At 47.0% G+C, this 25,000-nt stretch overlaps 2 protein-coding genes across 4 annotated transcripts in view; both read right to left on the reverse strand.

The window, feature by feature from the left end:
* The window catches only part of LOC127927877 (uncharacterized), a 5,745-nt gene extending 1,044 nt beyond the window's left edge, over positions 1-4,701 (reverse strand). The window contains exons 1-5 of one of the 2 annotated variants that reach the window (XM_052514661.1): positions 3,878-4,701; positions 2,535-2,828; positions 1,538-1,579; positions 530-1,327; positions 1-319 (exon numbers count right to left, since the gene is read on the reverse strand). The exon at positions 1-319 is cut by the window's left edge and continues 143 nt beyond it. In XM_052514661.1, the coding sequence (XP_052370621.1) occupies positions 1-319; positions 530-1,327; positions 1,538-1,579; positions 2,535-2,828; positions 3,878-4,013 (1,589 nt within the window). In that variant the 5' untranslated portion in view covers positions 4,014-4,701. Of the gene's footprint in view, positions 320-529; positions 1,328-1,537; positions 1,622-2,534; positions 2,829-3,625 lie in introns of both variants that reach the window. The other variant, XM_052514660.1, reaches the window with a different exon arrangement.
* Positions 4,702-5,334: 633 nt separating this feature from the next.
* Positions 5,335-25,000, reverse strand: part of phip (pleckstrin homology domain interacting protein) — a 129,321-nt gene continuing 109,655 nt past the window's right edge. For both annotated transcript variants that reach the window (XM_052514659.1, XM_052514658.1), the window contains exons 34-40: positions 22,645-22,720; positions 22,480-22,533; positions 18,994-19,161; positions 15,721-15,873; positions 13,770-14,203; positions 12,359-12,582; positions 5,335-7,611 (exon numbers count right to left, since the gene is read on the reverse strand). In XM_052514659.1, the coding sequence (XP_052370619.1) occupies positions 6,890-7,611; positions 12,359-12,582; positions 13,770-14,203; positions 15,721-15,873; positions 18,994-19,161; positions 22,480-22,533; positions 22,645-22,720 (1,831 nt within the window). In that variant the 3' untranslated portion in view covers positions 5,335-6,889. The remainder of the gene's footprint in view (positions 7,612-12,358; positions 12,583-13,769; positions 14,204-15,720; positions 15,874-18,993; positions 19,162-22,479; positions 22,534-22,644; positions 22,721-25,000) is intronic.

Below are 25,000 nucleotides of genomic sequence, written 5' to 3' on the forward strand. Positions count from 1 at the left end.
GTGGACTGGTGGGAAAGAGCTGGACCTCCATTCACTATTCCAGTGGACTGGTGGGAAAGAGCTGGACCTCCATTCACTATTCCAGTGGACTGGTGGGAAAGAGCTGGACCTCCATTCACTATTCCAGTGGACTGGTGGGAAAGAGCTGGACCTCCATTCACTATTCCAGTGGACTGGTGGGTAAGAGCTCGACCTCCATTCACTATTCCAGTGGACTGGTGGGAAAGAGCTTGACCTCCATTCACTATTCCAGTGGACTGGTGGGAAAGAGCTGGACCTCCATTCACTATTCCAGTGGACTGGTGGGAAAGAGCTGGACCTCCATTCACTATTCCAGTGGACTGGTAGGAAAGAGCTCAACCTCCATTCACTATTCCAGTGGACTGGTGGGAAAGAGCTCGACCTCCATTCACTATTCCAGTGGACTGGTGGGAAAGAGCTGGACCTCCATTCACTATTCCAGTGGACTGGTGGGAAAGAGCTCGACCTCCATTCGCTATTCCAGTGGACTGGTGGGAAAGAGCTGGACCTCCATTCACTATTCCAGTGGACTGGTGGGAAAGAGCTCGACCTCCATTCACTATTCCAGTGGACTGGTGGGAAAGAGCTGGACCTCCATTCACTATTCCAGTGGACTGGTGGGAAAGAGCTGGACCTCCATTCACTATTCCAGTGGACTGGTGGGAAAGAGCTGGACCTCCATTCACTATTCCAGTGGACTGGTGGGAAAGAGCTGGACCTCCATTCACTATTCCAGTGGACTGGTGGGAAAGAGCTCGACCTCCATTCACTATTCCAGTGGACTGGTGGGAAAGAGCTCGACCTCCATTCACTATTCCAGTGGACTGGTGGGAAAGAGCTCGACCTCCATTCACTATTCCAGTGGACTGGTGGGAAAGAGCTGGACCTCCATTCACTATTCCAGTGGACTGGTGGGAAAGAGCTGGACCTCCATTCACTATTCCAGTGGACTGGTGGGAAAGAGCTGGACCTCCATTCACTATTCCAGTGGACTGGTGGGAAAGAGCTGGACCTCCATTCACTATTCCAGTGGACTGGTGGGAAAGAGCTGGACCTCCATTCACTATTCCAGTGGACTGGTGGGAAAGAGCTGGACCTCCATTCACTATTCCAGTGGACTGGTGGGAAAGAGCTGGACCTCCATTCACTATTCCAGTGGACTGGTGGGTAAGAGCTCGACCTCCATTCACTATTCCAGTGGACTGGTGGGAAAGAGCTTGACCTCCATTCACTATTCCAGTGGACTGGTGGGAAAGAGCTGGACCTCCATTCACTATTCCAGTGGACTGGTGGGAAAGAGCTGGACCTCCATTCACTATTCCAGTGGACTGGTAGGAAAGAGCTCAACCTCCATTCACTATTCCAGTGGACTGGTGGGAAAGAGCTCGACCTCCATTCACTATTCCAGTGGACTGGTGGGAAAGAGCTGGACCTCCATTCACTATTCCAGTGGACTGGTGGGAAAGAGCTCGACCTCCATTCGCTATTCCAGTGGACTGGTGGGAAAGAGCTGGACCTCCATTCACTATTCCAGTGGACTGGTGGGAAAGAGCTCGACCTCCATTCACTATTCCAGTGGACTGGTGGGAAAGAGCTCGACCTCCATTCACTATTCCAGTGGACTGGTGGGAAAGAGCTGGACCTCCATTCACTATTCCAGTGGACTGGTGGGAAAGAGCTGGACCTCCATTCACTATTCCAGTGGACTGGTGGGAAAGAGCTGGACCTCCATTCACTATTCCAGTGGACTGGTGGGGAAAGAGCTCGACCTCCATTCACTATTCCAGTGGACTGGTGGGAAAGAGCTCGACCTCCATTCACTATTCCAGTGGACTGGTGGGAAAGACCTGGACCTCCATTCACTATTCCAGTGGACTGGTGGGAAAGAGCTCGACCTCCATTCACTATTCCAGTGGACTGGTGGGAAAGAGCTCGACCTCCATTCACTATTCCAGTAGACTGGTGGGAAAGAGCTCCAGTGGACCTCCATTCACTATTCCAGTGGACTGGTGGGAAAGAGCTCGACCTCCATTCACTATTCCAGTGGACTGGTGGGAAAGAGCTGGACCTCCATTCACTATTCCAGTGGACTGGTGGGAAAGAGCTGGACCTCCATTCACTATTCCAGTGGACTGGTGGGAAAGAGGACCTCCATTCACTATTCCAGTGGACTGGTGGGAAAGAGCTCGACCTCCATTCACTATTCCAGTGGACTGGTGGGAAAGAGCTCGACCTCCATTCACTATTCCAGTGGACTCGACCTCCATTCACTATTCCAGTGGACTGGTGGGTAAGAGCTCGACCTCCATTCACTATTCCAGTGGACTGGTGGGAAAGAGCTCGACCTCCATTCACTATTCCAGTGGACTGGTGGGAAAGAGCTGGACCTCCATTCACTATTCCAGTGGACTGGTGGGAAAGAGCTGGACCTCCATTCACTATTCCAGTGGACTGGTGGGAAAGAGCTCGACCTCCATTCACTATTCCAGTGGACTGGTGGGAAAGAGCTGGACCTCCATTCACTATTCCAGTGGACTGGTGGGAAAGAGCTGGACCTCCATTCACTATTCCAGTGGACTGGTGGGAAAGAGCTGGACCTCCATTCACTATTCCAGTGGACTGGTGGGAAAGAGCTGGACCTCCATTCACTATTCCAGTGGACTGGTGGGAAAGAGCTGGACCTCCATTCACTATTCCAGTGGACTGGTGGGAAAGAGCTGGACCTCCATTCACTATTCCAGTGGACTGGTGGGAAAGAGCTGGACCTCCATTCACTATTCCAGTGGACTGGTGGGAAAGAGCTGGACCTCCATTCACTATTCCAGTGGACTGGTGGGGAAAGAGCTCGACCTCCATTCACTATTCCAGTGGACTGGTGGGAAAGAGCTGGACCTCCATTCACTATTCCAGTAGACTGGTGGGAAAGAGCTGGACCTCCATTCACTATTCCAGTGGACTGGTGGGAAAGAGCTCGACCTCCATTCACTATTCCAGTGGACTGGTGGGAAAGAGCTCGACCTCCATTCACTATTCCAGTGGACTGGTGGGAAAGAGCTGGACCTCCATTCACTATTCCAGTGGACTGGTGGGAAAGAGCTTGACCTCCATTCACTATTCCAGTGGACTGGTGGGAAAGAGCTGGACCTCCATTCACTATTCCAGTGGACTGGTGGGAAAGAGCTGGACCTCCATTCACTATTCCAGTGGACTGGTGGGAAAGAGCTCGACCTCCATTCACTATTCCAGTGGACTGGTGGGAAAGAGCTCGACCTCCATTCACTATTCCAGTGGACTGGTGGGAAAGAGCTCGACCTCCATTCACTATTCCAGTGGACTGGTGGGAAAGAGCTGGACCTCCATTCACTATTCCAGTGGACTGGTGGGAAAGAGCTGGACCTCCATTCACTATTCCAGTGGACTGGTGGGAAAGAGCTCGACCTCCATTCACTATTCCAGTGGACTGGTGGGAAAGAGCTGGACCTCCATTCACTATTCCAGTGGACTGGTGGGAAAGAGCTCGACCTCCATTCACTATTCCAGTGGACTGGTGGGAAAGAGCTGGACCTCCATTCACTTTCCAGTGGACTGGTGGGAAAGAGCTGACCTCCATTCACTATTCCAGTGGACTGGTGGGAAAGAGCTGGACCTCCATTCACTTTTCCAGTGGACTGGTGGGAAAGAGCTCGACCTCCATTCACTATTCCAGTGGACTGGTGGGAAAGAGCTCGACCTCCATTCACTATTCCAGTGGACTGGTGGGAAAGAGCTCGACCTCCATTCACTATTCCAGTGGACTGGTGGGAAAGAGCTGGACCTCCATTCACTATTCCAGTGGACTGGTGGGAAAGAGCTCGACCTCCATTCACTATTCCAGTGGACTGGTGGGAAAGAGCTCGACCTCCATTCACTATTCCAGTGCGTACAGATGGCATGTGTTTCCTGTTCCTGCCCGTTTCATAATGGGCCATTCTAAATCTCAACTCATTTTTCATATTAGTAAAGACAGTATTAAATTGAGAATAGTCTGATGTGAAAATATGATCATGATGAGAGAACAGCGTGTGCAGACTGAGGCTAACTAAAGTTGCCAAATAACTCTCATTCTCGTGTATCGGACCTGTTTCAAATCATCTTACATGGGACTTATGAGCACATCTTGTCAGATAAATGAACTAGTCAACAGCCTATAGCCCATATCATAGTCAGATAACATCCAGTATCTAGTCAGCTAAATGAACTAGTCTATAGTATCTAGTCTGATAACATCCAGTATCTAGTCTGATAACATACAGTCTATAGTCAGATAACATACAGTATCTAGTCTGATAACATACAGTCTATAGTCAGATAACATACAGTATCTAGTCTGATAACATACAGTCTATAGTCAGATAACATACAGTATCTAGTCTGATAACATACAGTCTATAGTCAGATAACATCCAGTATCTAGTCAGCTAAATGAACAAGCCTACAGTATCTAGTCTGATAAATGAACTAGTCTATAGTATCTAGTCTGATAAATGAACAAGCCTACAGTATCTAGTCTGATAAATGAACAAGCCTACAGTATCTAGTCAGATAACATACAGTATCTAGTCTGATAAATGAACAGGTCTACAGCCAGATAACATACAGTATCTAGTCTGATAAATGAACAAGTCTACAGTATCTAGTCTGATAAATAACATACAGTATCTAGTCTGATAAATACAGTAACTAGTCTGATAAATGAACAGTCTATAGTCAGATAACATACAGTATCTAGTCTGATAAATGAACTAGTCTACAGTATCTAGTCTGATAACATACAGTATATAGTCTGATAAATGAACAAGCCTACAGTCTATAGTCAGATAACATACAGTATCTAGTCTGATAAATGAACAGGTCTACAGCCAGATAACATACAGTATCTAGTCTGATAAATGAACTAGTCTATAGTCTATAGCCAGATAACATACAGTATCTAGTCTGATAAATGAACTAGTCTATAGTCTATAGTCAGATAACATACAGTATCTAGTCTGATAAATGAACTAGTCTACAGTCTATAGCCAGATAACATACAGTATCTAGTCTGATAAATGAACAGGTCTACAGTCTATAGTCTGATAACATACAGTATCTAGTCTGATAAATGAACAGTCCTATAGTCTATAGTCAGATAACATACAGTATCTAATCTGATAAATGAACAGTCCTATAGTCTATAGTCAGATAACATACAGTATCTAGTCTGATAAATGAACTAGTCTACAGCCAGATAACATACAGTATCTAGTCTGATAAATGAACAATGTTTCTATAGACTTAAAATAAACAATGGCTTTATTGTGATGGTGTATATTACATTTATTTATTCGACTTTTAAATGTAGATGTCCCGAAGGCGCACGTCAGGGGCTTGTTCGGAGGCCTGGAGATGCTAAATGTATATTCATGTTAATTAACGGTTAATGAGACCGCCAGTCTTTTTCCATGACAATAACCGGTGGACGAAACATCCTGCCACAGCCTTCGGTAGGATGTGATCACCTTACAAACAGACAGGTGTCTAGTCCCTCTGCTAACAGGACAACAGGGTTAAAGACATATAGCCTGGGTACCAGTCTGTTTGTGCCATCGTGCCACTCCTTGCCTCTCAGTCATACCAAGGAGATGACGGGATAGCCCAAACCAATCTGAGACCAGGCTAACCTCTGAATCTTCAACTGAACAACAATATCTGGCCTATAGTACAGACAGATGACAACGTCTCTTATCAAGAATACACTCTGATATCAACTTCCATCAAACTGTATGACACCACTGGTTGAACACTAAACTACACAGATCTCTCTCTCTCACACACACACACACACACCAACCCACCCACCCACACACAGGTAAACCCCACAGAAAGGCACCAGGTATTGCTAATGATGAGGACTGTCTTTCATACAGACACAACCTTCAATCTGCTCCCTCTCTCTCTCTGGATAGAACCACCACACAACTCACTATGATACACACTCCCTACCCATTTGGTGTTGTACACACACACATGCAAACATGAACACACATTGAGACGGCCAGAGAGAACTGTCAGAGAGAACAAGCAGAGAGACAGTCAGAGAGACAGTCACAGAGACGCTCAGAGAGACAGTCAGAGAGACGGTCAGAGAGACAGTCAGAGAGACGCTCAGAGAGACAGTCAGAGAGACAGTCAGAGAGAACAGTCAGAGAGACAGTCAGAGAGAACAGTCAGAGAGACAGTCAGAGAGACAGTCAGAGAGACAGTCAGAGAGACAGTCAGAGAGAACAGTCAGAGAGACAGTCAGAGAGACAGTCAGAGAGACAGTCAGAGAGACAGTCAGAGAGACAGTCAGAGAGACAGTCAGAGAGACAGTCAGAGAGAACAGTCAGAGAGACAGTCAGAGAGAACAGTCAGAGAGACAGTCAGAGAGAACAGTCAGAGAGACAGTCAGTCTACGGTCCTGTTGACCACATAAGGAGACACAGGAAGCTTTTACAGCGTCTGTATGTGTGTGTGTCCATGGTCATGTGGTTGTCTGTTCAGAAGACGGAGTCAAACCCCACAGGAGACTAGGTGTTTGTGGGAGAGTCATCCAAGGACCAATGAGAGAGGACCTTCAGGCTGGTCTACGGTGTGGAGGGGAGAGTATGGACACAGGGACGGGGACACACCAGGAGCAGCCTGCTCTACAACATGGCGTAGTCAGACGAACCAATCTTCTCCTCTGGTCTGGAAGTGGGGGGTTGTCTTTGTTACCAGCCCAAAGTTAATGCATGGTTGTCGTGGTTACCAGGGGGTGGTTGTCATGGTAACCATCCCATAGTAATGGCGGTGCGGTTGGTTGTCATGGTTACCAGCCGATGAGGTTGGCCTTGGCCTTGTCTGTGAGCTTGCGGACACGCCCCTTGGAGGAAGTGCCGAAGGTGAGGGAGGAGTCTTCAACCAGGAGTTGTCTCTGCTCCTCCTCCTCTGAGTCCTCCTCCGTGTAGTATGCCGTCCGTCGCCCCCGGTTACGCGTACGCATCGATCCCGCTGACCCCTCCCCTTCCTGTTCCGCCTCCTCCTCTTCATCGTCGTTTTCGTCCTGTGGCGATGCCCTCACGCGCTGTGATTGTTGCAGAGACTGGGCAGGGGGAGTCATCTCGTCGTTGATTCGCCGGCTGCTCCTCCTCAAAGGGGAAGGGGAGGGGTCGGGGCTGGAAGGGGGAGGGGCTATCTCTGTCCTGACCAGTCTTGGCCTACCGCGGCGCCGTGGCGTTCCTGGAAGTCCGGCCCCCGACAGCACAGACGCTTCCTGGGCAGAGGAAGTCCCGCCCTCGTCGCCTGTGGATTGGTTGAGCTTGTCCTCTGGGGTGGAACTTCGCCGGAGGCCCCTCCTCATGGCCTCTAGTTCCTGTTTGGACTTCCTGCCTCTCTTCCTGCCGGGAGGGCGACCCTTGGGGGCAGGGCTAGGACTGGGTTCAGGGGTCACTGCTCTGGGTCTCCGTCCCCTCCGACCTGCAGACACTGTCTCCTGACTACTGTGGCCATTCAGGTGGGCAGTAGCCTGGGGTGAGGGGCTACGAGGGGAGGCTGGGGGGAGAGAGAGATTGTGAGTTAAATCAACCAATCAGTCGTATGTGTACTATTTACCTGCAGTGTTATATGTTATAGAGGGTGGGGTGGGGGGACTCTGTCCTGTATGTTATAGAGGGTGGGGGGTTCTGTCCTGTATGTTATAGAGGGTGAGGGGGGGCTCTGTCCTGTATGTTATAGAGGGTGGGGGGGGACTCTGTCCTGTATGTTATAGAGGGTGGGGGGACTCTGTCCTGTATGTTATAGAGGGTGGGGGGACTCTGTCCTGTATGTTATAGAGGGTGAGGGGGACTCTGTCCTGTATGTTATAGAGGGGGGGGGACTCTGTCCTGTATGTTATAGAGGGTGAGGGGGGACTCTGTCCTGTATGTTATAGAGGGTGAGGGGGGACTCTGTCCTGTATGTTATAGAGGGTGAGGGGGGGGACTCTGTCCTGTATGTTATAGAGGGTGTGGGGGGGGGACTCTGTCCTGTATGTTATAGAGGGTGTGGGGGGACTCTGTCCTGTATGTTATAGAGGGTGGGGGGACTCTGTCCTGTATGTTATAGAGGGTGAGGGGGGACTCTGTCCTGTATGTTATAGAGGGTGGGGGGGGACTCTGTCCTGTATGTTATAGAGGGTGAGGGGGACTCTGTCCTGTATGTTATAGAGGGGTGGGGGGGACTCTGTCCTGTATGTTATAGAGGGTGGGGGGACTCTGTCCTGTATGTTATAGAGGGTGAGGGGGGGGACTCTGTCCTGTATGTTATAGAGGGTGAGGGGGGGCTCTGTCCTGTATGTTATAGAGGGTGAGGGGGGCTCTGTCCTGTATGTTATAGAGGGTGGGGGGGCTCTGTCCTGTATGTTATAGGGGGGCTCTGTCCTGTATGCTGTGAGGGGGGCTCTGTCCTGTATGTTATAGAGGGTGGGGGGGGCTCTGTCCTGTATGTTATAGAGGGTGAGGGGGGCTCTGTCCTGTATGCTGTGAGGGGGGCTCTGTCCTGTATGTTATAGAGGGTGTGGGGGGCTCTGTCCTGTATGTTATAGAGGGTGAGGGGGGCTCTGTCCTGTATGTTGTAGAGGGTGAGATGGACTCTGTCCTGTATGTTATAGAGGGTGAGGGGGGTTCTGTCCTGTATGTTGTAGAGGGTGAGGGGGGTTCTGTCCTGTATGTTGTAGAGGGGGGGGGTCTGTCCTGTATGTTGTAGAGGGTGGGGGGTCTGTCCTGTATATTGTAGAGGGTGAGGGGGGTCTGTCCTGTATGTTGTAGAGGGTGAGGGGGGGGGCTCTGTCCTGTATGTTATAGAGGGTGAGGGGGAGGGGGGCTCTGTCCTGTATGCTGTGAGGGGGGTCTGTCCTGTATGTTGTAGAGGGTGAGGGGGGTTCTGTCCTGTATGTTGTAGAGGGTGGGGGGCTCTGTCCTGTATGCTGTGAGGGGGGCTCTGTCCTGTATGTTATAGGGTGGGGGGCTCTGTCCTGTATGTTATAGAGGGTGAGGGGGGCTCTGTCCTGTATGTTATAGAGGGTGTGGGGGGCTCTGTCCTGTATGTTATAGAGGGTGAGGGGGGCTCTGTCCTGTATGCTGTGAGGGGGGGTGTATGCTGGAGGGGGGGGCTCTGTCCTGTATGTTATAGAGGGTGAGGGGGGCTCTGTCCTGTATGTTATAGAGGGTGAGGGGGGCTCTGTCCTGTATGCTGTGAGGGGGGGGCTCTGTCCTGTATGTTATAGAGGGTGTGGGGGGCTCTGTCCTGTATGTTATAGAGGGTGAGGGGGGCTCTGTCCTGTATGTTGTAGAGGGTGAGATGGACTCTGTCATGTATGTTATAGAGGGTGAGGGGGGTTCTGTCCTGTATGTTGTAGAGGGTGAGGGGGGTTCTGTCCTGTATGTTGTAGAGGGTGGGGGGTCTGTCCTGTATGTTGTAGAGGGTGGGGGGTCTGTCCTGTATATTGTAGAGGGTGAGGGGGGGGTCTGTCCTGTATGTTGTAGAGGGTGAGGGGGGGGGGCTCTGTCCTGTATGTTATAGAGGGTGAGGGGGGGGGGCTCTGTCCTGTATGCTGTGAGGGTGGGGGGTCTGTCCTGTATGTTGTAGAGGGTGAGGGGGGTTCTGTCCTGTATGTTGTAGAGGGTGGGGGGTTCTGTCCTGTATGTTGTAGAGGGTGAGGGGGGTTCTGTCCTGTATGTTGTAGAGGGTGAGGGGGGTCTGTCCTGTATGTTATAGAGGGTGAGGGGGTCTGTCCTGTATGTTGTAGAGGGTGAGGGGGGGTTCTGTCCTGTATGTTGTAGAGGGTGGGGGGGTCTGTCCTGTATGTTATAGAGGGTGAGGGGGGTCTGTCCTGTATGTTGTAGAGGGTGAGGGGGGTTCTGTCCTGTATGTTGTAGAGGGTGAGGGGGGTTCTGTCCTGTATGTTGTAGAGGGTGGGGGGTCTGTCCTGTATGTTATAGAGGGTGAGGGGGTGAGGGGGTCTGTCCTGTATGTTATAGAGGGTGAGGGGGTGGGGGTCTGTCCTGTATGTTGTAGAGGGTGAGGGGGGTTCTGTCCTGTATGTTGTAGAGGGTGAGGGGGGTTCTGTCCTGTATGTTGTAGAGGGTGGGGGGTCTGTCCTGTATGTTGTAGAGGGTGAGGGGGTCTGTCCTGTATGTTATAGAGGGTGAGGGGGGAGGGGGTCTGTCCTGTATGTTGTAGAGGGTGAGGGGGGTTCTGTCCTGTATGTTGTAGAGGGTGAGGGTGAGGGGTGAGGGGGTCTGTCCTGTATGTTGTAGAGGGTGAGGGGGGGGGTTCTGTCCTGTATGTTGTAGAGGGTGAGGGGGGTCTGTCCTGTATGTTGTAGAGGGTGGGGGGTCTGTCCTGTATGTTGTAGAGGGTGGGGGGTCTGTCCTGTATATTGTAGAGGGTGAGGGGGGTCTGTCCTATATGTTGTAGAGGGTGAGGGGGGGGGCTCTGTCCTGTATGTTATAGAGGGTGAGGGGGGGGCTCTGTCCTGTATGCTGTGAGGGTGAGGGGGGTCTGTCCTGTATGTTGTAGAGGGTGAGGGGGGTTCTGTCCTGTATGTTGTAGAGGGTGAGGGGGGTTCTGTCCTGTATGTTGTAGAGGGTGAGGGGGGTTCTGTCCTGTATGTTGTAGAGGGTGAGGGGGTCTGTCCTGTATGTTATAGAGGGTGAGGGGGTGAGGGGGTCTGTCCTGTATGTTGTAGAGGGTGAGGGGTGGGGGTTCTGTCCTGTATGTTGTAGAGGGTGAGGGGGGGTCTGTCCTGTATGTTGTAGAGGGTGAGGGGGGTCTGTCCTGTATGTTGTAGAGGGTGAGGGGGGTCTGTCCTGTATGTTGTAGAGGGTGAGGGGGGTTCTGTCCTGTATGTTGTAGAGGGTGGGGGGGTCTGTCCTGTATGTTATAGAGGGTGAGGGGGTGGGGGGGTCTGTCCTGTATGTTATAGAGGGTGAGGGTGGGGGTCTGTCCTGTATGTTGTAGAGGGTGAGGGGGGTTCTGTCCTGTATGTTGTAGAGGGTGAGGGGGGTTCTGTCCTGTATGTTGTAGAGGGTGGGGGGTCTGTCCTGTATGTTATAGAGGGTGAGGGGGTCTGTCCTGTATGTTATAGAGGGTGGGGGGTCTATCCTGTATGTTGTAGAGGGTGAGGGGGGTTCTGTCCTGTATGTTGTAGAGGGTGTGGGTGTGTGTCTGGGGTCTGTCCTGTATGTTGTAGTGTGTGGGTGGGCCTGTCCTGTATGTTGTAGGTGTGTGTGTGGGGGTCTGTGTGTGTGTGTGTGTAGAGGGTGAGGGGGTTCTGTCCTGTATGTTGTAGAGGGTGAGGGGGGGGGGTCTGTCCTGTATGTTGTAGAGGGTGGGGGGGGGGTTCTGTCCTGTATGTTGTAGAGGGTGAGGGGGGTTCTGTCCTGCATGTTGTAGAGGGTGGGGGGTCTGTCCTGTATGTTATAGAGGGTGAGGGTGAGGGGGTCTGTCCTGTATGTTATAGAGGGTGAGGGGTGGGGGGTCTGTCCTTATGTTGTAGAGGGTGAGGGGGGGGGGGGTTCTGTCCTGTATGTTGTAGAGGGTGAGGGGGTTCTGTCCTGTATGTTTGTAGAGGGTGGGGGGTCTGTCCTGTATGTTATAGAGGGTGAGGGGGTGAGGGGGTCTGTCCTGTATGTTGTAGAGGGTGAGGGGGGGTTCTGTCCTGTATGTTATAGAGGGTGAGGGTGGGGGGGTCTGTCCTGTATGTTGTAGAGGGTGGGTGTCTGTCTGTAGGTTATGTGGGTGTGTGTGTCTGTAGGGGGTCTGTGTGTGTTGTAGAGGGTGGGGGTCTGTCCTGTGTGTTATAGAGGGTGTGTGTGTGTGTAGGGGGTCTGTGTGTATGTTGTGAGTGTGTGTGGTGGTGTGTGTGTGTGTGTTATGTGGGTGTGTGTGTGAGGGGGTCTGTCACCTGCAGTGCTGTGCATGTCTGCTGTGGGGGTGTTGTTGTGTGTGTTGTGTGTGTGTGTGTGTGTGTGTGTGTGTGTGTGTGTGTGTGTGTGTGTGTGTGTGTGTGTGTGTGTGTGTGTGTGTGTGTGTGTAGGGTGTACTCCTCACCTGCAGTGCTGTGCATGTCTGCTGTGGAGGGTGTTTGTGTGTGTGTGTGTGTGTAGTGTGTGTGTGTGTGTGTGTGTGTGTGTGTGTGTGTGTGTGTGTGTGTGTGTGTGTGTGTGTGTGTGTAGTGTGTGTGTGTGTGTGTGTGTGTGTGTGTGTGTGTGTGTGTGTGTGTGTAGGTGTGTGTGTGTGTGTGGTGTGTACTCCTCACCTGCAGTGCTGTGTATCCTGGCGCTGCGTGTTCGTCCGGGGATCTGTTGTTCTGCCTTCCCATTGAGGAGGGGGAGGGGCTGTCGAAGGGGGAGGGGCTGTCGAAGGGGGAGGGGCTGTCTCAAGGAGGGGGGGCGCTGTGGGGCTGCAGCTGGAGCCGTGGGTGGGGCCAAGGAATCTAGTCTGGATACACCCCTCGATGACACACGCTTCTTCCTCTCTGGGCTAAAGGAGGGAGATAGAACGTTAAGATCACAAAGACCAATCACAAGGCTCTAACAGTCTGATGCTAGGTCAGGTTAACCAATCACAAGGCTCTAACACTCTGATGCTCGGTCAGGTTAACCAATCACAAGGCTCTAACACTCTGATGCTCGGTCGGTCAGGTTAACCAATCACAAGGCTCTAACACTGATGCTCGGTCAGGTTAACCAATCACAAGGCTCTAACACTCTGATGCTCGGTCAGGATAACCAATCACAAGGCTCTAACACTCTGATGCTCGGTCAGGATAACCAATCACAAGGCTCTAACACTCTGATGCTCGGTCAGGATAACCAATCACAAGGCTCTAACACTCTGATGCTCGGTCAGGATAACCAATCACAAGGCTCTAACACTCTGATGCTCGGTCAGGATAACCAATCACAAGGCTCTAACACTCTGATGCTCGGTCAGGTTAAAGACAATAACGATTCTCCGTCTTAAATTGTATAGTTTATTTACGTATTAGGGTACTTAAGGTTTGATTATAAACGTTGTTTGGAAAAGTTTATTAGTAACGTTTGGGATTAATTTTGTATGCATTTTGATGGAGGGAAACTGGGTGGGTTATTGAAGCGCTCCAGCTAAACTGAGTTTTTACGGATATAAAGAAGGACCTTATCGAACAAAGGACCATTTGTGATGTAACTGGGACCTTTTGGAGTGCCAACAGAAGAAGATCATCAAAGGTAAGGCATTTATTATATCGCTATTTCTGACTTTGGTGTTGTACCTGCCTGGTTGAAATATAAAAAATATGTTTTTCATGGTTTTGTATGCGGGGCGCTGTCCTCAGGTAATCAAATGGTGTGCTTTCACGGTAGAGCCTTTTTGAAATCTGACACGGCGGCTGGATTAACAAGAAGTTAAGCTTTATTTTGATGCATTACACTTGTGATTTTATGAAAGTTTAATATTTATAATTCTGTAGTTTGAATTTCGCGCTCTGCAATTTCACCGGATGTTGGCCAGGTGGTACGCTACTGTCCCACCTGCCCATAAGAAGTTAACCAATCACAAGGCTCTAACACACTGATGCTACGTCAGGTTAACCAATCACAAGGCTCTAACACTCTGATGCTACGTCAGGTTAACCAATCACAAGGCTCTAACACTCTGATGCTAGGTCAGGTTAGCCAATCAGGTACCTTGAGGCAGCGCTGCTGGATGGAGAGTCACTCCTCCTCCTCTTCATAGCTTGTCGTGTCTGTCTTTCGGTTTCTCTGGCCGCCACGTGTCTTGTCTGTCTGTCGGTTTGTCTGTCCACCACGTGTCTGGTCTGTCTGTCGGTTTGTCTTTCGGCCACGTGTCTTGTCTGTCTGTCGGTTTGTCTGTCCGCCATGTGTCTGGTCTGTCTTTCGGTTTGTCTTTCCGCCACATGTCTGGTCTGTCTGTCGGTTTGTCTTTCGGCCACGTGTCTTGTCTGTCTGTCGGTTTGTCTGTCCGCCACGTGTCTGGTCTGTCTGTCTGCTCTATGTCTCGTCTTTCTGTCCGTCTGTCCATGGATGGCTTTGTAGTCAGCCAGGATGGAGTTGACATGTTCCTCAAACAACGCAGACAGACGGAGACTCATACTGTAGATCTACACATGAATAAGAGTGTTAACATGTTAATAACATGATAAGAGTGTATTAACAGGTTAATAACATGAATAAGAGTGTTAACATGTTAATAACATGATAAGAGTGTATTAACAGGTTAATAACATGATAAGAGTGTATTAACAGGTTAATAACATGAATAAGAGTGTATTAACAGATTACTAACATGAATAAGAGTGTATTAACATGTTAATAACATGATAAGAGTGTATTAACAGGTTAATAACATAAATAAGAGTGTATTAACAGGTTAATAACATGAATAAGAGTGTATTAACAGGTTAATAACATGAATAAGAGTGTATTAACAGGTTAATAACATGAATAAGAGTGTATTAACAGGTTAATAACATGATAAGAGTGTATTAACAGGTTAATAACATGAATAAGAGTGTATTAACAGATTACTAACATGAATAAGAGTGTATTAACAGGTTAATAACATGAATAAGAGTGTATTAACAGATTAATAACATGAATAAGAGTGTATTAACAGATTACTAACATGAATAAGAGTGTATTAACAGGTTAATAACATGAATAAGAGTGTATTAACAGGTTAATAACATGATAAGAGTGTATTAACAGGTTAATAACATGAATAAGAGTGTATTAACAGGTTAATAACATAATAAGAGTGTATTAACAGGTTAATAACATGAATAAGAGTGTATTAACAGGTTAATAACATGAATAAGAGTGTATTAACAGGTTAATAACATGAATAAGAGTGTATTAACAGGTTAATAACATGAATAAGAGTGTATTAACATGTTAATAACATGATAAGAGTGTATTAACAGGTTAATAACATAATAAGAGTGTATTAACAGGTTAATAACATGAATAAGAGTGTATTAACAGGTTAATAACATGATAAGAGTGTATTAACATGTTAATAACATGATAAGAGTGTATTAACATGTTAATAACATAAGTTATTAACAGGTTAATAACATGAATAAGAGTGTTAACATGTTAATAACATGATAAGAGTGTATTAACATGTTAATAACATGATAAGAGTGTATTAACATGTTAATATCATGATAAGAGTGTATTAACATGTTAATAACATGATAAGAGTGTATTAACATGTTATAAATATGATTAGTACAGGTTAATAACATGAATAAGAGTGTTAACATGAATAACATGATAAGAGTGTATTAACAGGTTAATAACATGATAACATATGAATAACATGATAAGTGTATTAACAAACATACATATGAACATATTGAGTGTATTACCTTGTTATGAACATGAATACGTGTATTAACATGTTATAAATATGAATATTAAGTGTATTCACACATAAATATGAATATTAAGTGTATTCACACATACATATGAATAGTAAGTGTATTCACACATACATATGAATAGTAAGTGTATTCACACATACATATGAATAGTAAGTGTATTCACACACAAATATGAATAGTAAGTGTATTCACACACAAATATGAATAATAAGTGTAACAGCGCGTCTCACCCGGGACTTCTTGCTGGGTGTGTAAGCTTTAGAGTTGCTGAAGATGAGCCGTACGTCCTGGTAGAGTTCCAGGGGAGAGGTGTACTCCCCCGATCTTAGCATCCCCCTCACCGTCCCAAAGTCCATGGGGGTGTCCACGATGTCCAGATAGTCCTGAGGGTCAGGTGGACAGACCAGGTTATACAGACAGACAGGTTAGAGACAAACCAGGTTATACAGACAGACAGGTTAGAGACAGACCAGGTTATACAGACAGACAGGTTAGAGACAGACCAGGTTAGAGATAGACCAGGTTATACAGACAGACAGGTTAGAGACAGACCAGGTTATACAGACAGACAGGTTAGAGACAGACCAGGTTAGAGATAGACCAGGTTATACAGACAGACAGGTTAGAGACAGACAGGTTAGAGACAGACATACAGGTTAGAGACAGACCAGGTTATACAGACAGACAGGTTAAAGACAGAAAGACAGGTTAGAGACAGACAGACAGGTTAAAGACAGACAGACAGGTTAGAGACAGACCAGGTTATACAGACAGACAGGTTAAAGACAGAAAGACAGGTTAGAGACAGACAGACAGGTTAAAGACAGACAGACAGGTTAGAGACAGACCAGGTTATACAGACAGACAGGTTAGAGACAGAAACACAGGTTAGAGACAGACAGACAGGTTAAAGACAGACTTACAGGTTAGAGACAGACCAGGTTATACAGACAGACAGGTTAAAGACAGAAAGACAGGTTAGAGACAGACAGACAGGTTAGGGACAGACAGGTTAGAGACAGACAGATAGGTTAGATACAGACCAGGTTATACAGAGAGACAGGTTAGAGACAGAAAGACAGGTTAGAGACAGACCAGGTTATACAGACAGACAGGTTAGAGACAGAAACACAGGTTAGAGACAGACAGACAGGTTAAAGACAGACATACAGGTTAGAGACAGACCAGGTTATACAGACAGACAGGTTAAAGACAGAAAGACAGGTTAGAGACAGACAGACAGGTTAAAGACAGACATACAGGTTAGAGACAGACCAGGTTATACAGACAGACAGGTTAAAGACAGAAAGACAGGTTAGAGGCAGACAGACAGGTTAGGGACAGACAGGTTAGAGACAGACAGGTTAGAGACAGACAGTCAGGTTAGATACAGACCCGGTTATACAGACAGACAGGTTAGAGACAGAAAGACAGGTTAGAGACAGACAGACAGGTTAAAGACAGACAGACAGGTTAGGGACAGACAGGTTAGAGACAGACAGACAGGTTAGAGACAGACAGACAGGTTAGAGACAGACATGGAAGAGAGAGAGATAGACTGTCAGACCAGGTTAGAGACAGACAGACAGACAGGTTAGAGACAGACAGACAGGTTAGAGACCGACAGACAGGTTAGAGACAGACAGGTTAGAGACAGACATGGAAGAGAGAGAGATAGATTGTCAGACCAGGTTAGAGACAGACAGGTTAGAGACAGACAGACAGGTTAGAGACAGACAGACCAGGTTAGAGACAGACAGGTTAGAGACAGACAGGTTAGAGACAGACAGGTTAGAGATAGACAGGTTAGAGACAGACAGACAGGTTAGAGACAGACAGGTATGTAAATAGGTGAGACAGGTATGTAAAGAAGTGAGACAGGTATGTAAAGAGGTGAGACAGGTATGTAAAGTGGTGAGACAGGTATGCTAAGTGGTGAGACAGTTGAGTAGAGAGTTGAGACAGGTATGTAAAGTGGTGAGACAGGTATTTAAAGAGGTGAGACAGGTATCTGAAGAGGTGAGACAGGCATTTAAAGAGGTGAGACAGGTATGTAAAGTGGTGAGCCATGTATTTAAAGAGGTGAGACAGGTATGTAAAGAGGTGAGACAGGTATGTAAAGAGGTGAGACGGGTATTTAAAGAGGTGAGACAGGTATGTAAAGAAGTGAGACAGGTATGTAAAGTGGTGAGACAGGTATGTAATGAGTTGAGACAGGTACGTAAAGAGGTGAGACAGGTATGTAAAGAAGTGAGACAGTTATGTAAAGAAGTGAGACAGGTATGTAAAGAGCAAGACAGGTATGTAAATAAGTGAGACAGGTATGTAAATGGTGAGACAGGTATGTAAAGAGGTGAGACAGGTATGTGTGAGACAGGTATGTAAAGAAGTGAGACAGGTATGTAAAGAGGTGAGACAGGTATGTAAAGAGGTGAGACAGGTATGTAAAGAGGTGAGACAGGTATGTAAAGAAGTGAGACAGATATGTGTGAGCCAAGTATAAAGTTGTGAGACAGGTATGTAAAGAAGTAAAGGTTTGTATAGAGGTGAGACAGGTATGTGAGACAGGTAAAAGAGGTGAGACAGGTATGTAAAGTTGTGAGACAGGTATGTAAAGAAGTGAGACAGGTTTGTATGTGAGACAGGTATGTAGGAAGTGAGACAGGTATGTAAAGAGGTGAGACAGGTATGTAAAGAGGTGAGCCAGGTATGTATAAAGTTGTGAGACAGGTATGTAAAGAAGTGAGACAGGTTTGTATGTGAGACAGGTATGTAAGGAAGTGAGACAGGTATGTCAAGAGGTGAGACAGGTATGTATAAAGTTGTGAGACAGGTATGTAAGTGAGACAGGTTTGTATGAGACAGGTATGTAAAGTGAGACAGGTATGTAAAGAGGTGAAAAGGTATGTAAAAGAGGTGAGACAGGTATGTAAAGTGAGACAGATATGTAAAGAGGTGAGCCAGGTATGTAAAGAGTGAGACAGGTATGTAAAGAGGTGAGACAGGTATGTAAAGGTGAGACAGGTATGTAAAGAGGTGAGACAGGTATGTAAAGAGGTGAGACAGGTATGTAAAGAGGTGAGACAGGTATGTAAGGTATGTAATGAGTTGAGACAGGTATGTAAAGAGGTGAGACAGGTATGTAAAGAAGTGAGACAGTTATGTAAAGAAGTGAGACAGGTATGTAAAGAGGTGAGACAGGTATGTAATGAGTTGAGACAGGTATGTAAAGAGGTGAGACAGGTATGTAAAGAGGTGAGACAGGTATGTAAAGAGGTGAGACAGGTATGTAAAGAAGTGAGACAGGTATGTAAAGAAGTGAGACAGGTATGTAAAGAGGTGAGACAGGTATGTAAAGAGGTGAGACAGGTATGTAAAGAGGTGAGACAGGTATGTAATGAGTTGAGACAGGTATGTAAAGAGGTGAGACAGTTATGTAAATAAGTGAGACAGTTATGTAAAGAAGTGAGACAGGTATGTAAGGAAGTGAGACAGGTATTTACGGGGTACTGTTCCAGGTCGACAGGTTGTCTGAAGGGTTCTGAGTCTTCACACTGGAAGAGCAGGTCTATCAGCTCCTTGCTGCGCCCCCGCCAGGCCTGGGGGTCTAAGGGCCGGCCTCGCCTTACACCACCGCCACGCTGCAGCTGCTGCAGACCAACGCCACGACCCTAATACACATCATATCATCAGCACAACTATGGATTTATCAGCATCTCCAATTAGCTGAGGCTACTCTTCCTGGGGTCCAAACAGGAAACAACAAATAAAATACATAATATACACGACCGTTCAAAAGTTTGGGGTCACTTAGAAATGTCCTTGTTTTCCATGAAAACATATACGAAATGAGTAGCAAAATGAACAGGAAATATAGGCACGACGTTGAAAAAGTTATAAATAATGATTTTTATTTTTTAAGAATAATTGTGTCCTTCAAACTTTGTTTTAGTCAAAGAATCCTCAATTTGCAGCAATTACAGCCTTGCAGACCTTTGTCATTCTAGTTGTCAGTTTGTTGAGGTAATCTGAAGAGATTTCACCCCATGCTTCCTGAAGCACCTCCCCCCAGTTGGATTGGCTTGATGGGCACGTCTTACTTACCATACGGTCAAGCTGCTCCCACAACAGCTCAATAACGTTGAGATCTGGTGACTGTGTTGGGCACTCCATTATAGACAGAATACAAGCTGACTGCTTCTTCCCTAAATAGTTCTTGCATAGTTTGGAGCTGTGCTTTGGGTCATTGTCCTGTTGTAGGAGGAAATTGGCTCCAATTAAGCACCGTCCAGAGGATATGGTATGGCGTTGCAAAATGGAGTGATAACCTTCCTTCTTCAAGATCCCTTTTACCCTGTATAAATCTCCCACTTTACCACCACCAAAGCACCCTCAGACCATCACATTGCCTCCACCATGATTGACAGATGGCGTCAACCAATGTTCTTCTTTGTGATCCTCAAACTTAGATTAGTCTGTCCATAACACTTTTTTCCATTCTTCCTCTGTCCAGTGTCTTGTGTTATTTTGCCCATCTTTTCTTTTTATTGGCCAGTCTGAGATATGGCTTTTTCTTTGCAACTCTGCCTAGAAGGCCAGAATCCCAGAGTCGCCTCTTCACTGTTGGTCGTTGAGACTGGTGTTTTGTGGGTACTATTTAATGAAGCTGCCAGTTGAGGACTTGTGAGGCGTCTGTTTCTCATACACTCTAATGTACTTGTCCTCTTGCTCAGTTGTGGACCGGGGCCTCCCACTCTTCTTTCTTTTCTGGTTAGGGTCAGTTTGTGCTGTTCTGTGAAGGGAGTAGTACACAGCAGAGTGCTGAAGGAGAACTGGACCGCAGAGTGCTGAAGCAGAACTGGACCACCGAGTGCTGAAGCAGAACGGGACCGCAGAGTGCTGAAGCAGAACGGGACCGCAGAGTGCTGAAGCAGAACTGGACCACCGAGTGCTGAAGCAGAACGGGACCACAGAGTGCTGAAGCAGAACGGGACCGCCCGAGTGCCAAAGCGTGTAGCACGTACAAATCTTCTGTCAACAGTTGTAACACTCACTACCGCATTCCAAACTGCCTCTGGAAGCAACGTCAGCACAATAACTGCTTGTTGGGAGCTTCAGGAAATGGGTTTCCGTGGCCGAGTGGCCGCACACAAGCCTAAAATCACCATGCGCATTGCCAAGTGTCGGCTGGAGTGGTGTAAAACTCGCTGCCATTGGACTCTGGAGCAGTGGAAACACGTTCTCTGGAGTGATGAATCACGCTTCACCATCTGGCAGTCCAGCAGACAAATCTGGGTTTGGAGGATGCCAGGAGAACACTACTTCCCACAATGCATAGTGCCAAGTGTAAAGTTTGGTGGAGGATAAATAATTGTCTGGTGCAGTTTTTCATGGTTCAGGCACTTAGTTTCAGTGAAGGGAAACCTTAATGCTACAGCATACAATGACATTCTAGACAATTCTTTGCCTCCAACTTTGTGGCAACAGTTTGGGTAAGGCCCTTTCCTGTTTCAGCATGACAATGCCTCTGTGTACAATTCGAGGTCCATACAGAAGTGGTTTGTTGAGATCGATGTGGAAGAACTTGAATGGCCTGCAAAGAGCCCTGACCTCAACCCCATCGAACACCTTTGGGATGAGTTAGAACACCGACTACGAGCCTAATCGCCCAACATCAGTGCCCGACCTCACCAATGCTCTTGTGGCTGATTGGAAGCAAGTCCCTGCAGCAATGTTACAACATCTAGTGGAAAGCCTTCCCAGAAGAGTGGAGGCTGTTATAGCAGCAAAGGGGGGACAAACTCCATATTAATGCCCATGATTTTGGAATGAGATGTTTGATAAGCTGGTGTCCATATTATTTTGGTCATGTAGTGTATTTCTGGGCAGTGGAATAACCTTTACCTCCCTCCAGCCCTGAGGGCACACTCCTAGGCTTATATTGAAGATGTGGCAAACAGGAGTCACAATGTATTCAGGTTTTCGTTTCCAGGTGGTTTGTCCTTATTTACAGATAGCAATAATTGTTTCACCTCGTCCACATTGTGGAATTCAAAGCTACAGTCTTATAGTCCTACAGTCGTTATTTGGTTCGTTGTGCATGAACGTTGTGCATGAACGTTGTGCATGAATGTTGTGCATGAATGTTGTGCATGAATGTTGTGCATGAATGTTGTGCATGAATGTTGTGCATGAATGTTGTGCATGAATGTTGTGCATGAATGTTGTGCATGAATGTTGTGCATGAATGTTGTGCATGAATGTTGTGCATGAATGTTGTGCATGAACGTTGTGCATGAATGTGAAGGCATTTGTTGTTTGCATGGCATGCCTAAGTTGGTAACACTTTACTTGACACCCAGCATGTCATAATATGTTATAACAGCGAACATAAACTTGCCATAACCTGTTATAATATGGTCATAAATAACACTGTCATGACAAATATATTTAAACCTGTTGTGACATACAGTATATTGCAATATTTTATGGCTGGTTATGACACCTACATGAGAGTGTCAAAACACACAAAACCACACAAGGCAGAACATTCCACTACACCATAGGAATGTTACACCATACTGTCAACAGTATGTTTATATTATATATTTATTTTTTAATGAATCATGTTCAATTATCATTGTAATTGCGCACATATTGATGTCCAACATGCACCTACCGCAATGCTCTGTTGCTGATTTCAGGAGTACGAAAAAAAGATGTATTTGAATATATTTGATACTCTCATGTAGGTGTTATAACCAGCCATAAAATAACACCATATACGGGCCATGACAGGTTATGACATACTATGACAGGTTACGACATACTATGACAGGTTACGACATACTATGACAGGTTGCGACATACTATGACAGGTTACGACATACTATGACAGGTTACGACATACTATGACAGGTTACGACATACTCAGTGCTAACAGTATAACTCAGGTTCGGACTTATCAGAGGTGTGATGAGGTGTGTTACCTTCCTGTTTCGTGTGGACGTTCCAGGAGTGTTCGTATCTTCATCTTCATCATCCTACATCACCATGGAAACATAACATCAACATATAGGAACATATAGGATACTCTTTCTGTTTCTACTACTGTTAGTGTTTACACATAACAAAGTAAAAAGATAAAGACACACCTCATCCTCGGTGTCAGAGAAAGCAGTCTTCTTCATGATGTTGTACAGAGGAATAATGTCAGTCATAGTGGGGTCCCTGGGATAGAGAGAGAGAGAGGGGGAGAGAGAGAGAGGGAGGAAGGAGGAGGGAGAGAGAGAGAGAGAGAGAGGGAGGGAGAGAGAGGAAGAGATGAGAGAGAGAGAGAGAGAGGGAGAAAGGAAGAGAGAGAGAGAGAGAGAGAGAGGAAGGAAGAGAGAGAGAGTGAGAGAGAGAGGGAAAGGAGAGAGAGAGAGAGAGAGAGAGAGAGAGAGAGAGAGAGAGAGAGAGAGAGAGAGAGAGAGAGAGAGAGAGAGGAGAGGAAGAGAGAGAGAGAGGAGAGAGAGAGAGAGAGAGAGAGAGAGAGAGAGAGAGGGGGGAGAGAGAGAGAGAGAGAGAGAGAGGAGAGGAGAGAGAGAGAGAGAGAGAGAGAGAGAGAGAGAGAAGAGAGAGAGATGAGAGAGAGAGAGAGATTAGAGAGAGAGAAGAGAGAGAGAGAGAGAGAGAGAGAGAGAGAGAGAGAGAGAGAGAGAGAGAGAGGGGGAGAGGAGGGAGAGAGAGAGAGAGAGAGAGAGAGAGAGAGAGAGAGAGAGAGAGAGAGAGAGAGAGAGAGAGAGAGAGAGAGAGAGAGAGAGAGAGAGAGAGAGAGAGAGGTGAAAATTGGAACACACTAAACTAAACAAACAACAACACGAAGATGTGTGGATAATATTTTTGGCTCTATAACAAACGACACATCTTGACATCAACTGTTCAGAGGAGACTGTGTGAATCAGGCCTTCATGGTCAAAGTGCTGCAAAGAAACCACTACTAAAGGACACCAATAAGAAGAATAGACTTGCTTCGTTCGGCCAAGAAATATGAGCAATGAACATTAGACCAGTGGAAATCTGTCCTTTGGTCTGATGAAATTCAAATTTGAGATTTTTGGTTCTAACCACTGTGTCTTTGTGAGACGCAGAGAAGGTGAATGGATGATCTCTGCATGTGTCATTCCCACCGTGAAGCATGGAGGAGGAGGTGTGATGGTGCTTTGCTGGTGACACTGTCTGCTATACAAATTCACATTTCTTTCCACAAGGCCGTGGGGTGAGACAGGGTTGCATCTTGAGTATTTTCCACATTTTGTTACGTTACAGCCTTATTCTCAAATGGATTCCGCCACAAATGTATCCTCGACAATCTACACCCCATAATGACAAAGCGAAAACAGGTTTTACATTTTTTAGCAAAGAAAATAAAAAATAAGCAAATACAACTTATATTCAGACACTTTGCTATGACTGAAGACAACCTGTAATACATTCAATTAATTGGACATGATTTGGAAAGGCACACACCTGTCTATATAAGGTCCCACAGTTGACAGTACATGTCAGAGCAAAAACTAGGCCACGAGGCCTAAGGAATTGTCCGTAGAGCTCTGAGACAGGATTGTGTTGAGGTATAGATCTGGGGAAGGGTACCAAAACATTTCTGCAGCATTGAAGGTCCCCAAGAACACAGTGGCCTCCGTCATTCTGCAGCATTGAAGGTCCCCAAGAACACAGTGGCCTCCGTCATTCTGCAGCATTGAAGGTCCCCAAGAACACAGTGGCCTCCGTCATTCTGCAGCATTGAAGGTCCCCAAGAACACAGTGGCCTCTGTCATTCTGCAGCATTGAAGGTCCCCAAGAACACAGTGGCCTCCATCATTCTGCAGCATTGAAGGTCCCCAAGAACACAGTGGCCTCCATCATTCTGCAGCATTGAAGGTCCCCAAGAACACAGTGGCCTCCATCATTCTGCAGCATTGAAGGTCCCCAAGAAGTGGCCTCCGTCATTCTGCAGCATTGAAGGTCCCCAAGAACACAGTGGCCTCCATCATTCTGCAGCATTGAAGGTCCCCAAGAACACAGTGGCCTCCGTCATTCTGCAGCATTGAAGATCCCCAAGAATACAGGGGCCTCCATCATTCTGCATTGAAGGTCCCCAAGAACACAGTGGCCTCCATCATTCTGCAGCATTGAAGGTCCCCAAGAACACAGTGGCCTCCATCATTCTGCAGCATTGAAGGTCCCCAAGAACACAGTGGCCTCTGCATTGTTATTTGGAAGACGTTTGGAACCATCAAGACTCTTCCTAGGGCTGGACGGTCTGGAGGTGGCCAAGAACCCAATGGTCACTCTGACAGAGCTCCAGAGTTCCTCTGTGGAGATGGGAGAACCTTCCAGAAGGATAACTATCTCTGCAGCACTCCACCAATCAGGCAGCACTCCACCAATCAGGCCTTTATGGTAGAGTGGCCAAAAGAAGCCACTCCTCAGTAAAGGCACATGAAGGACTCTTAGAACATGATA

This window comes from Oncorhynchus keta, unplaced genomic scaffold (assembly GCF_023373465.1).
Source record: "Oncorhynchus keta strain PuntledgeMale-10-30-2019 unplaced genomic scaffold, Oket_V2 Un_scaffold_187_pilon_pilon, whole genome shotgun sequence".
Taxonomy (NCBI): domain Eukaryota; kingdom Metazoa; phylum Chordata; class Actinopteri; order Salmoniformes; family Salmonidae; genus Oncorhynchus; species Oncorhynchus keta.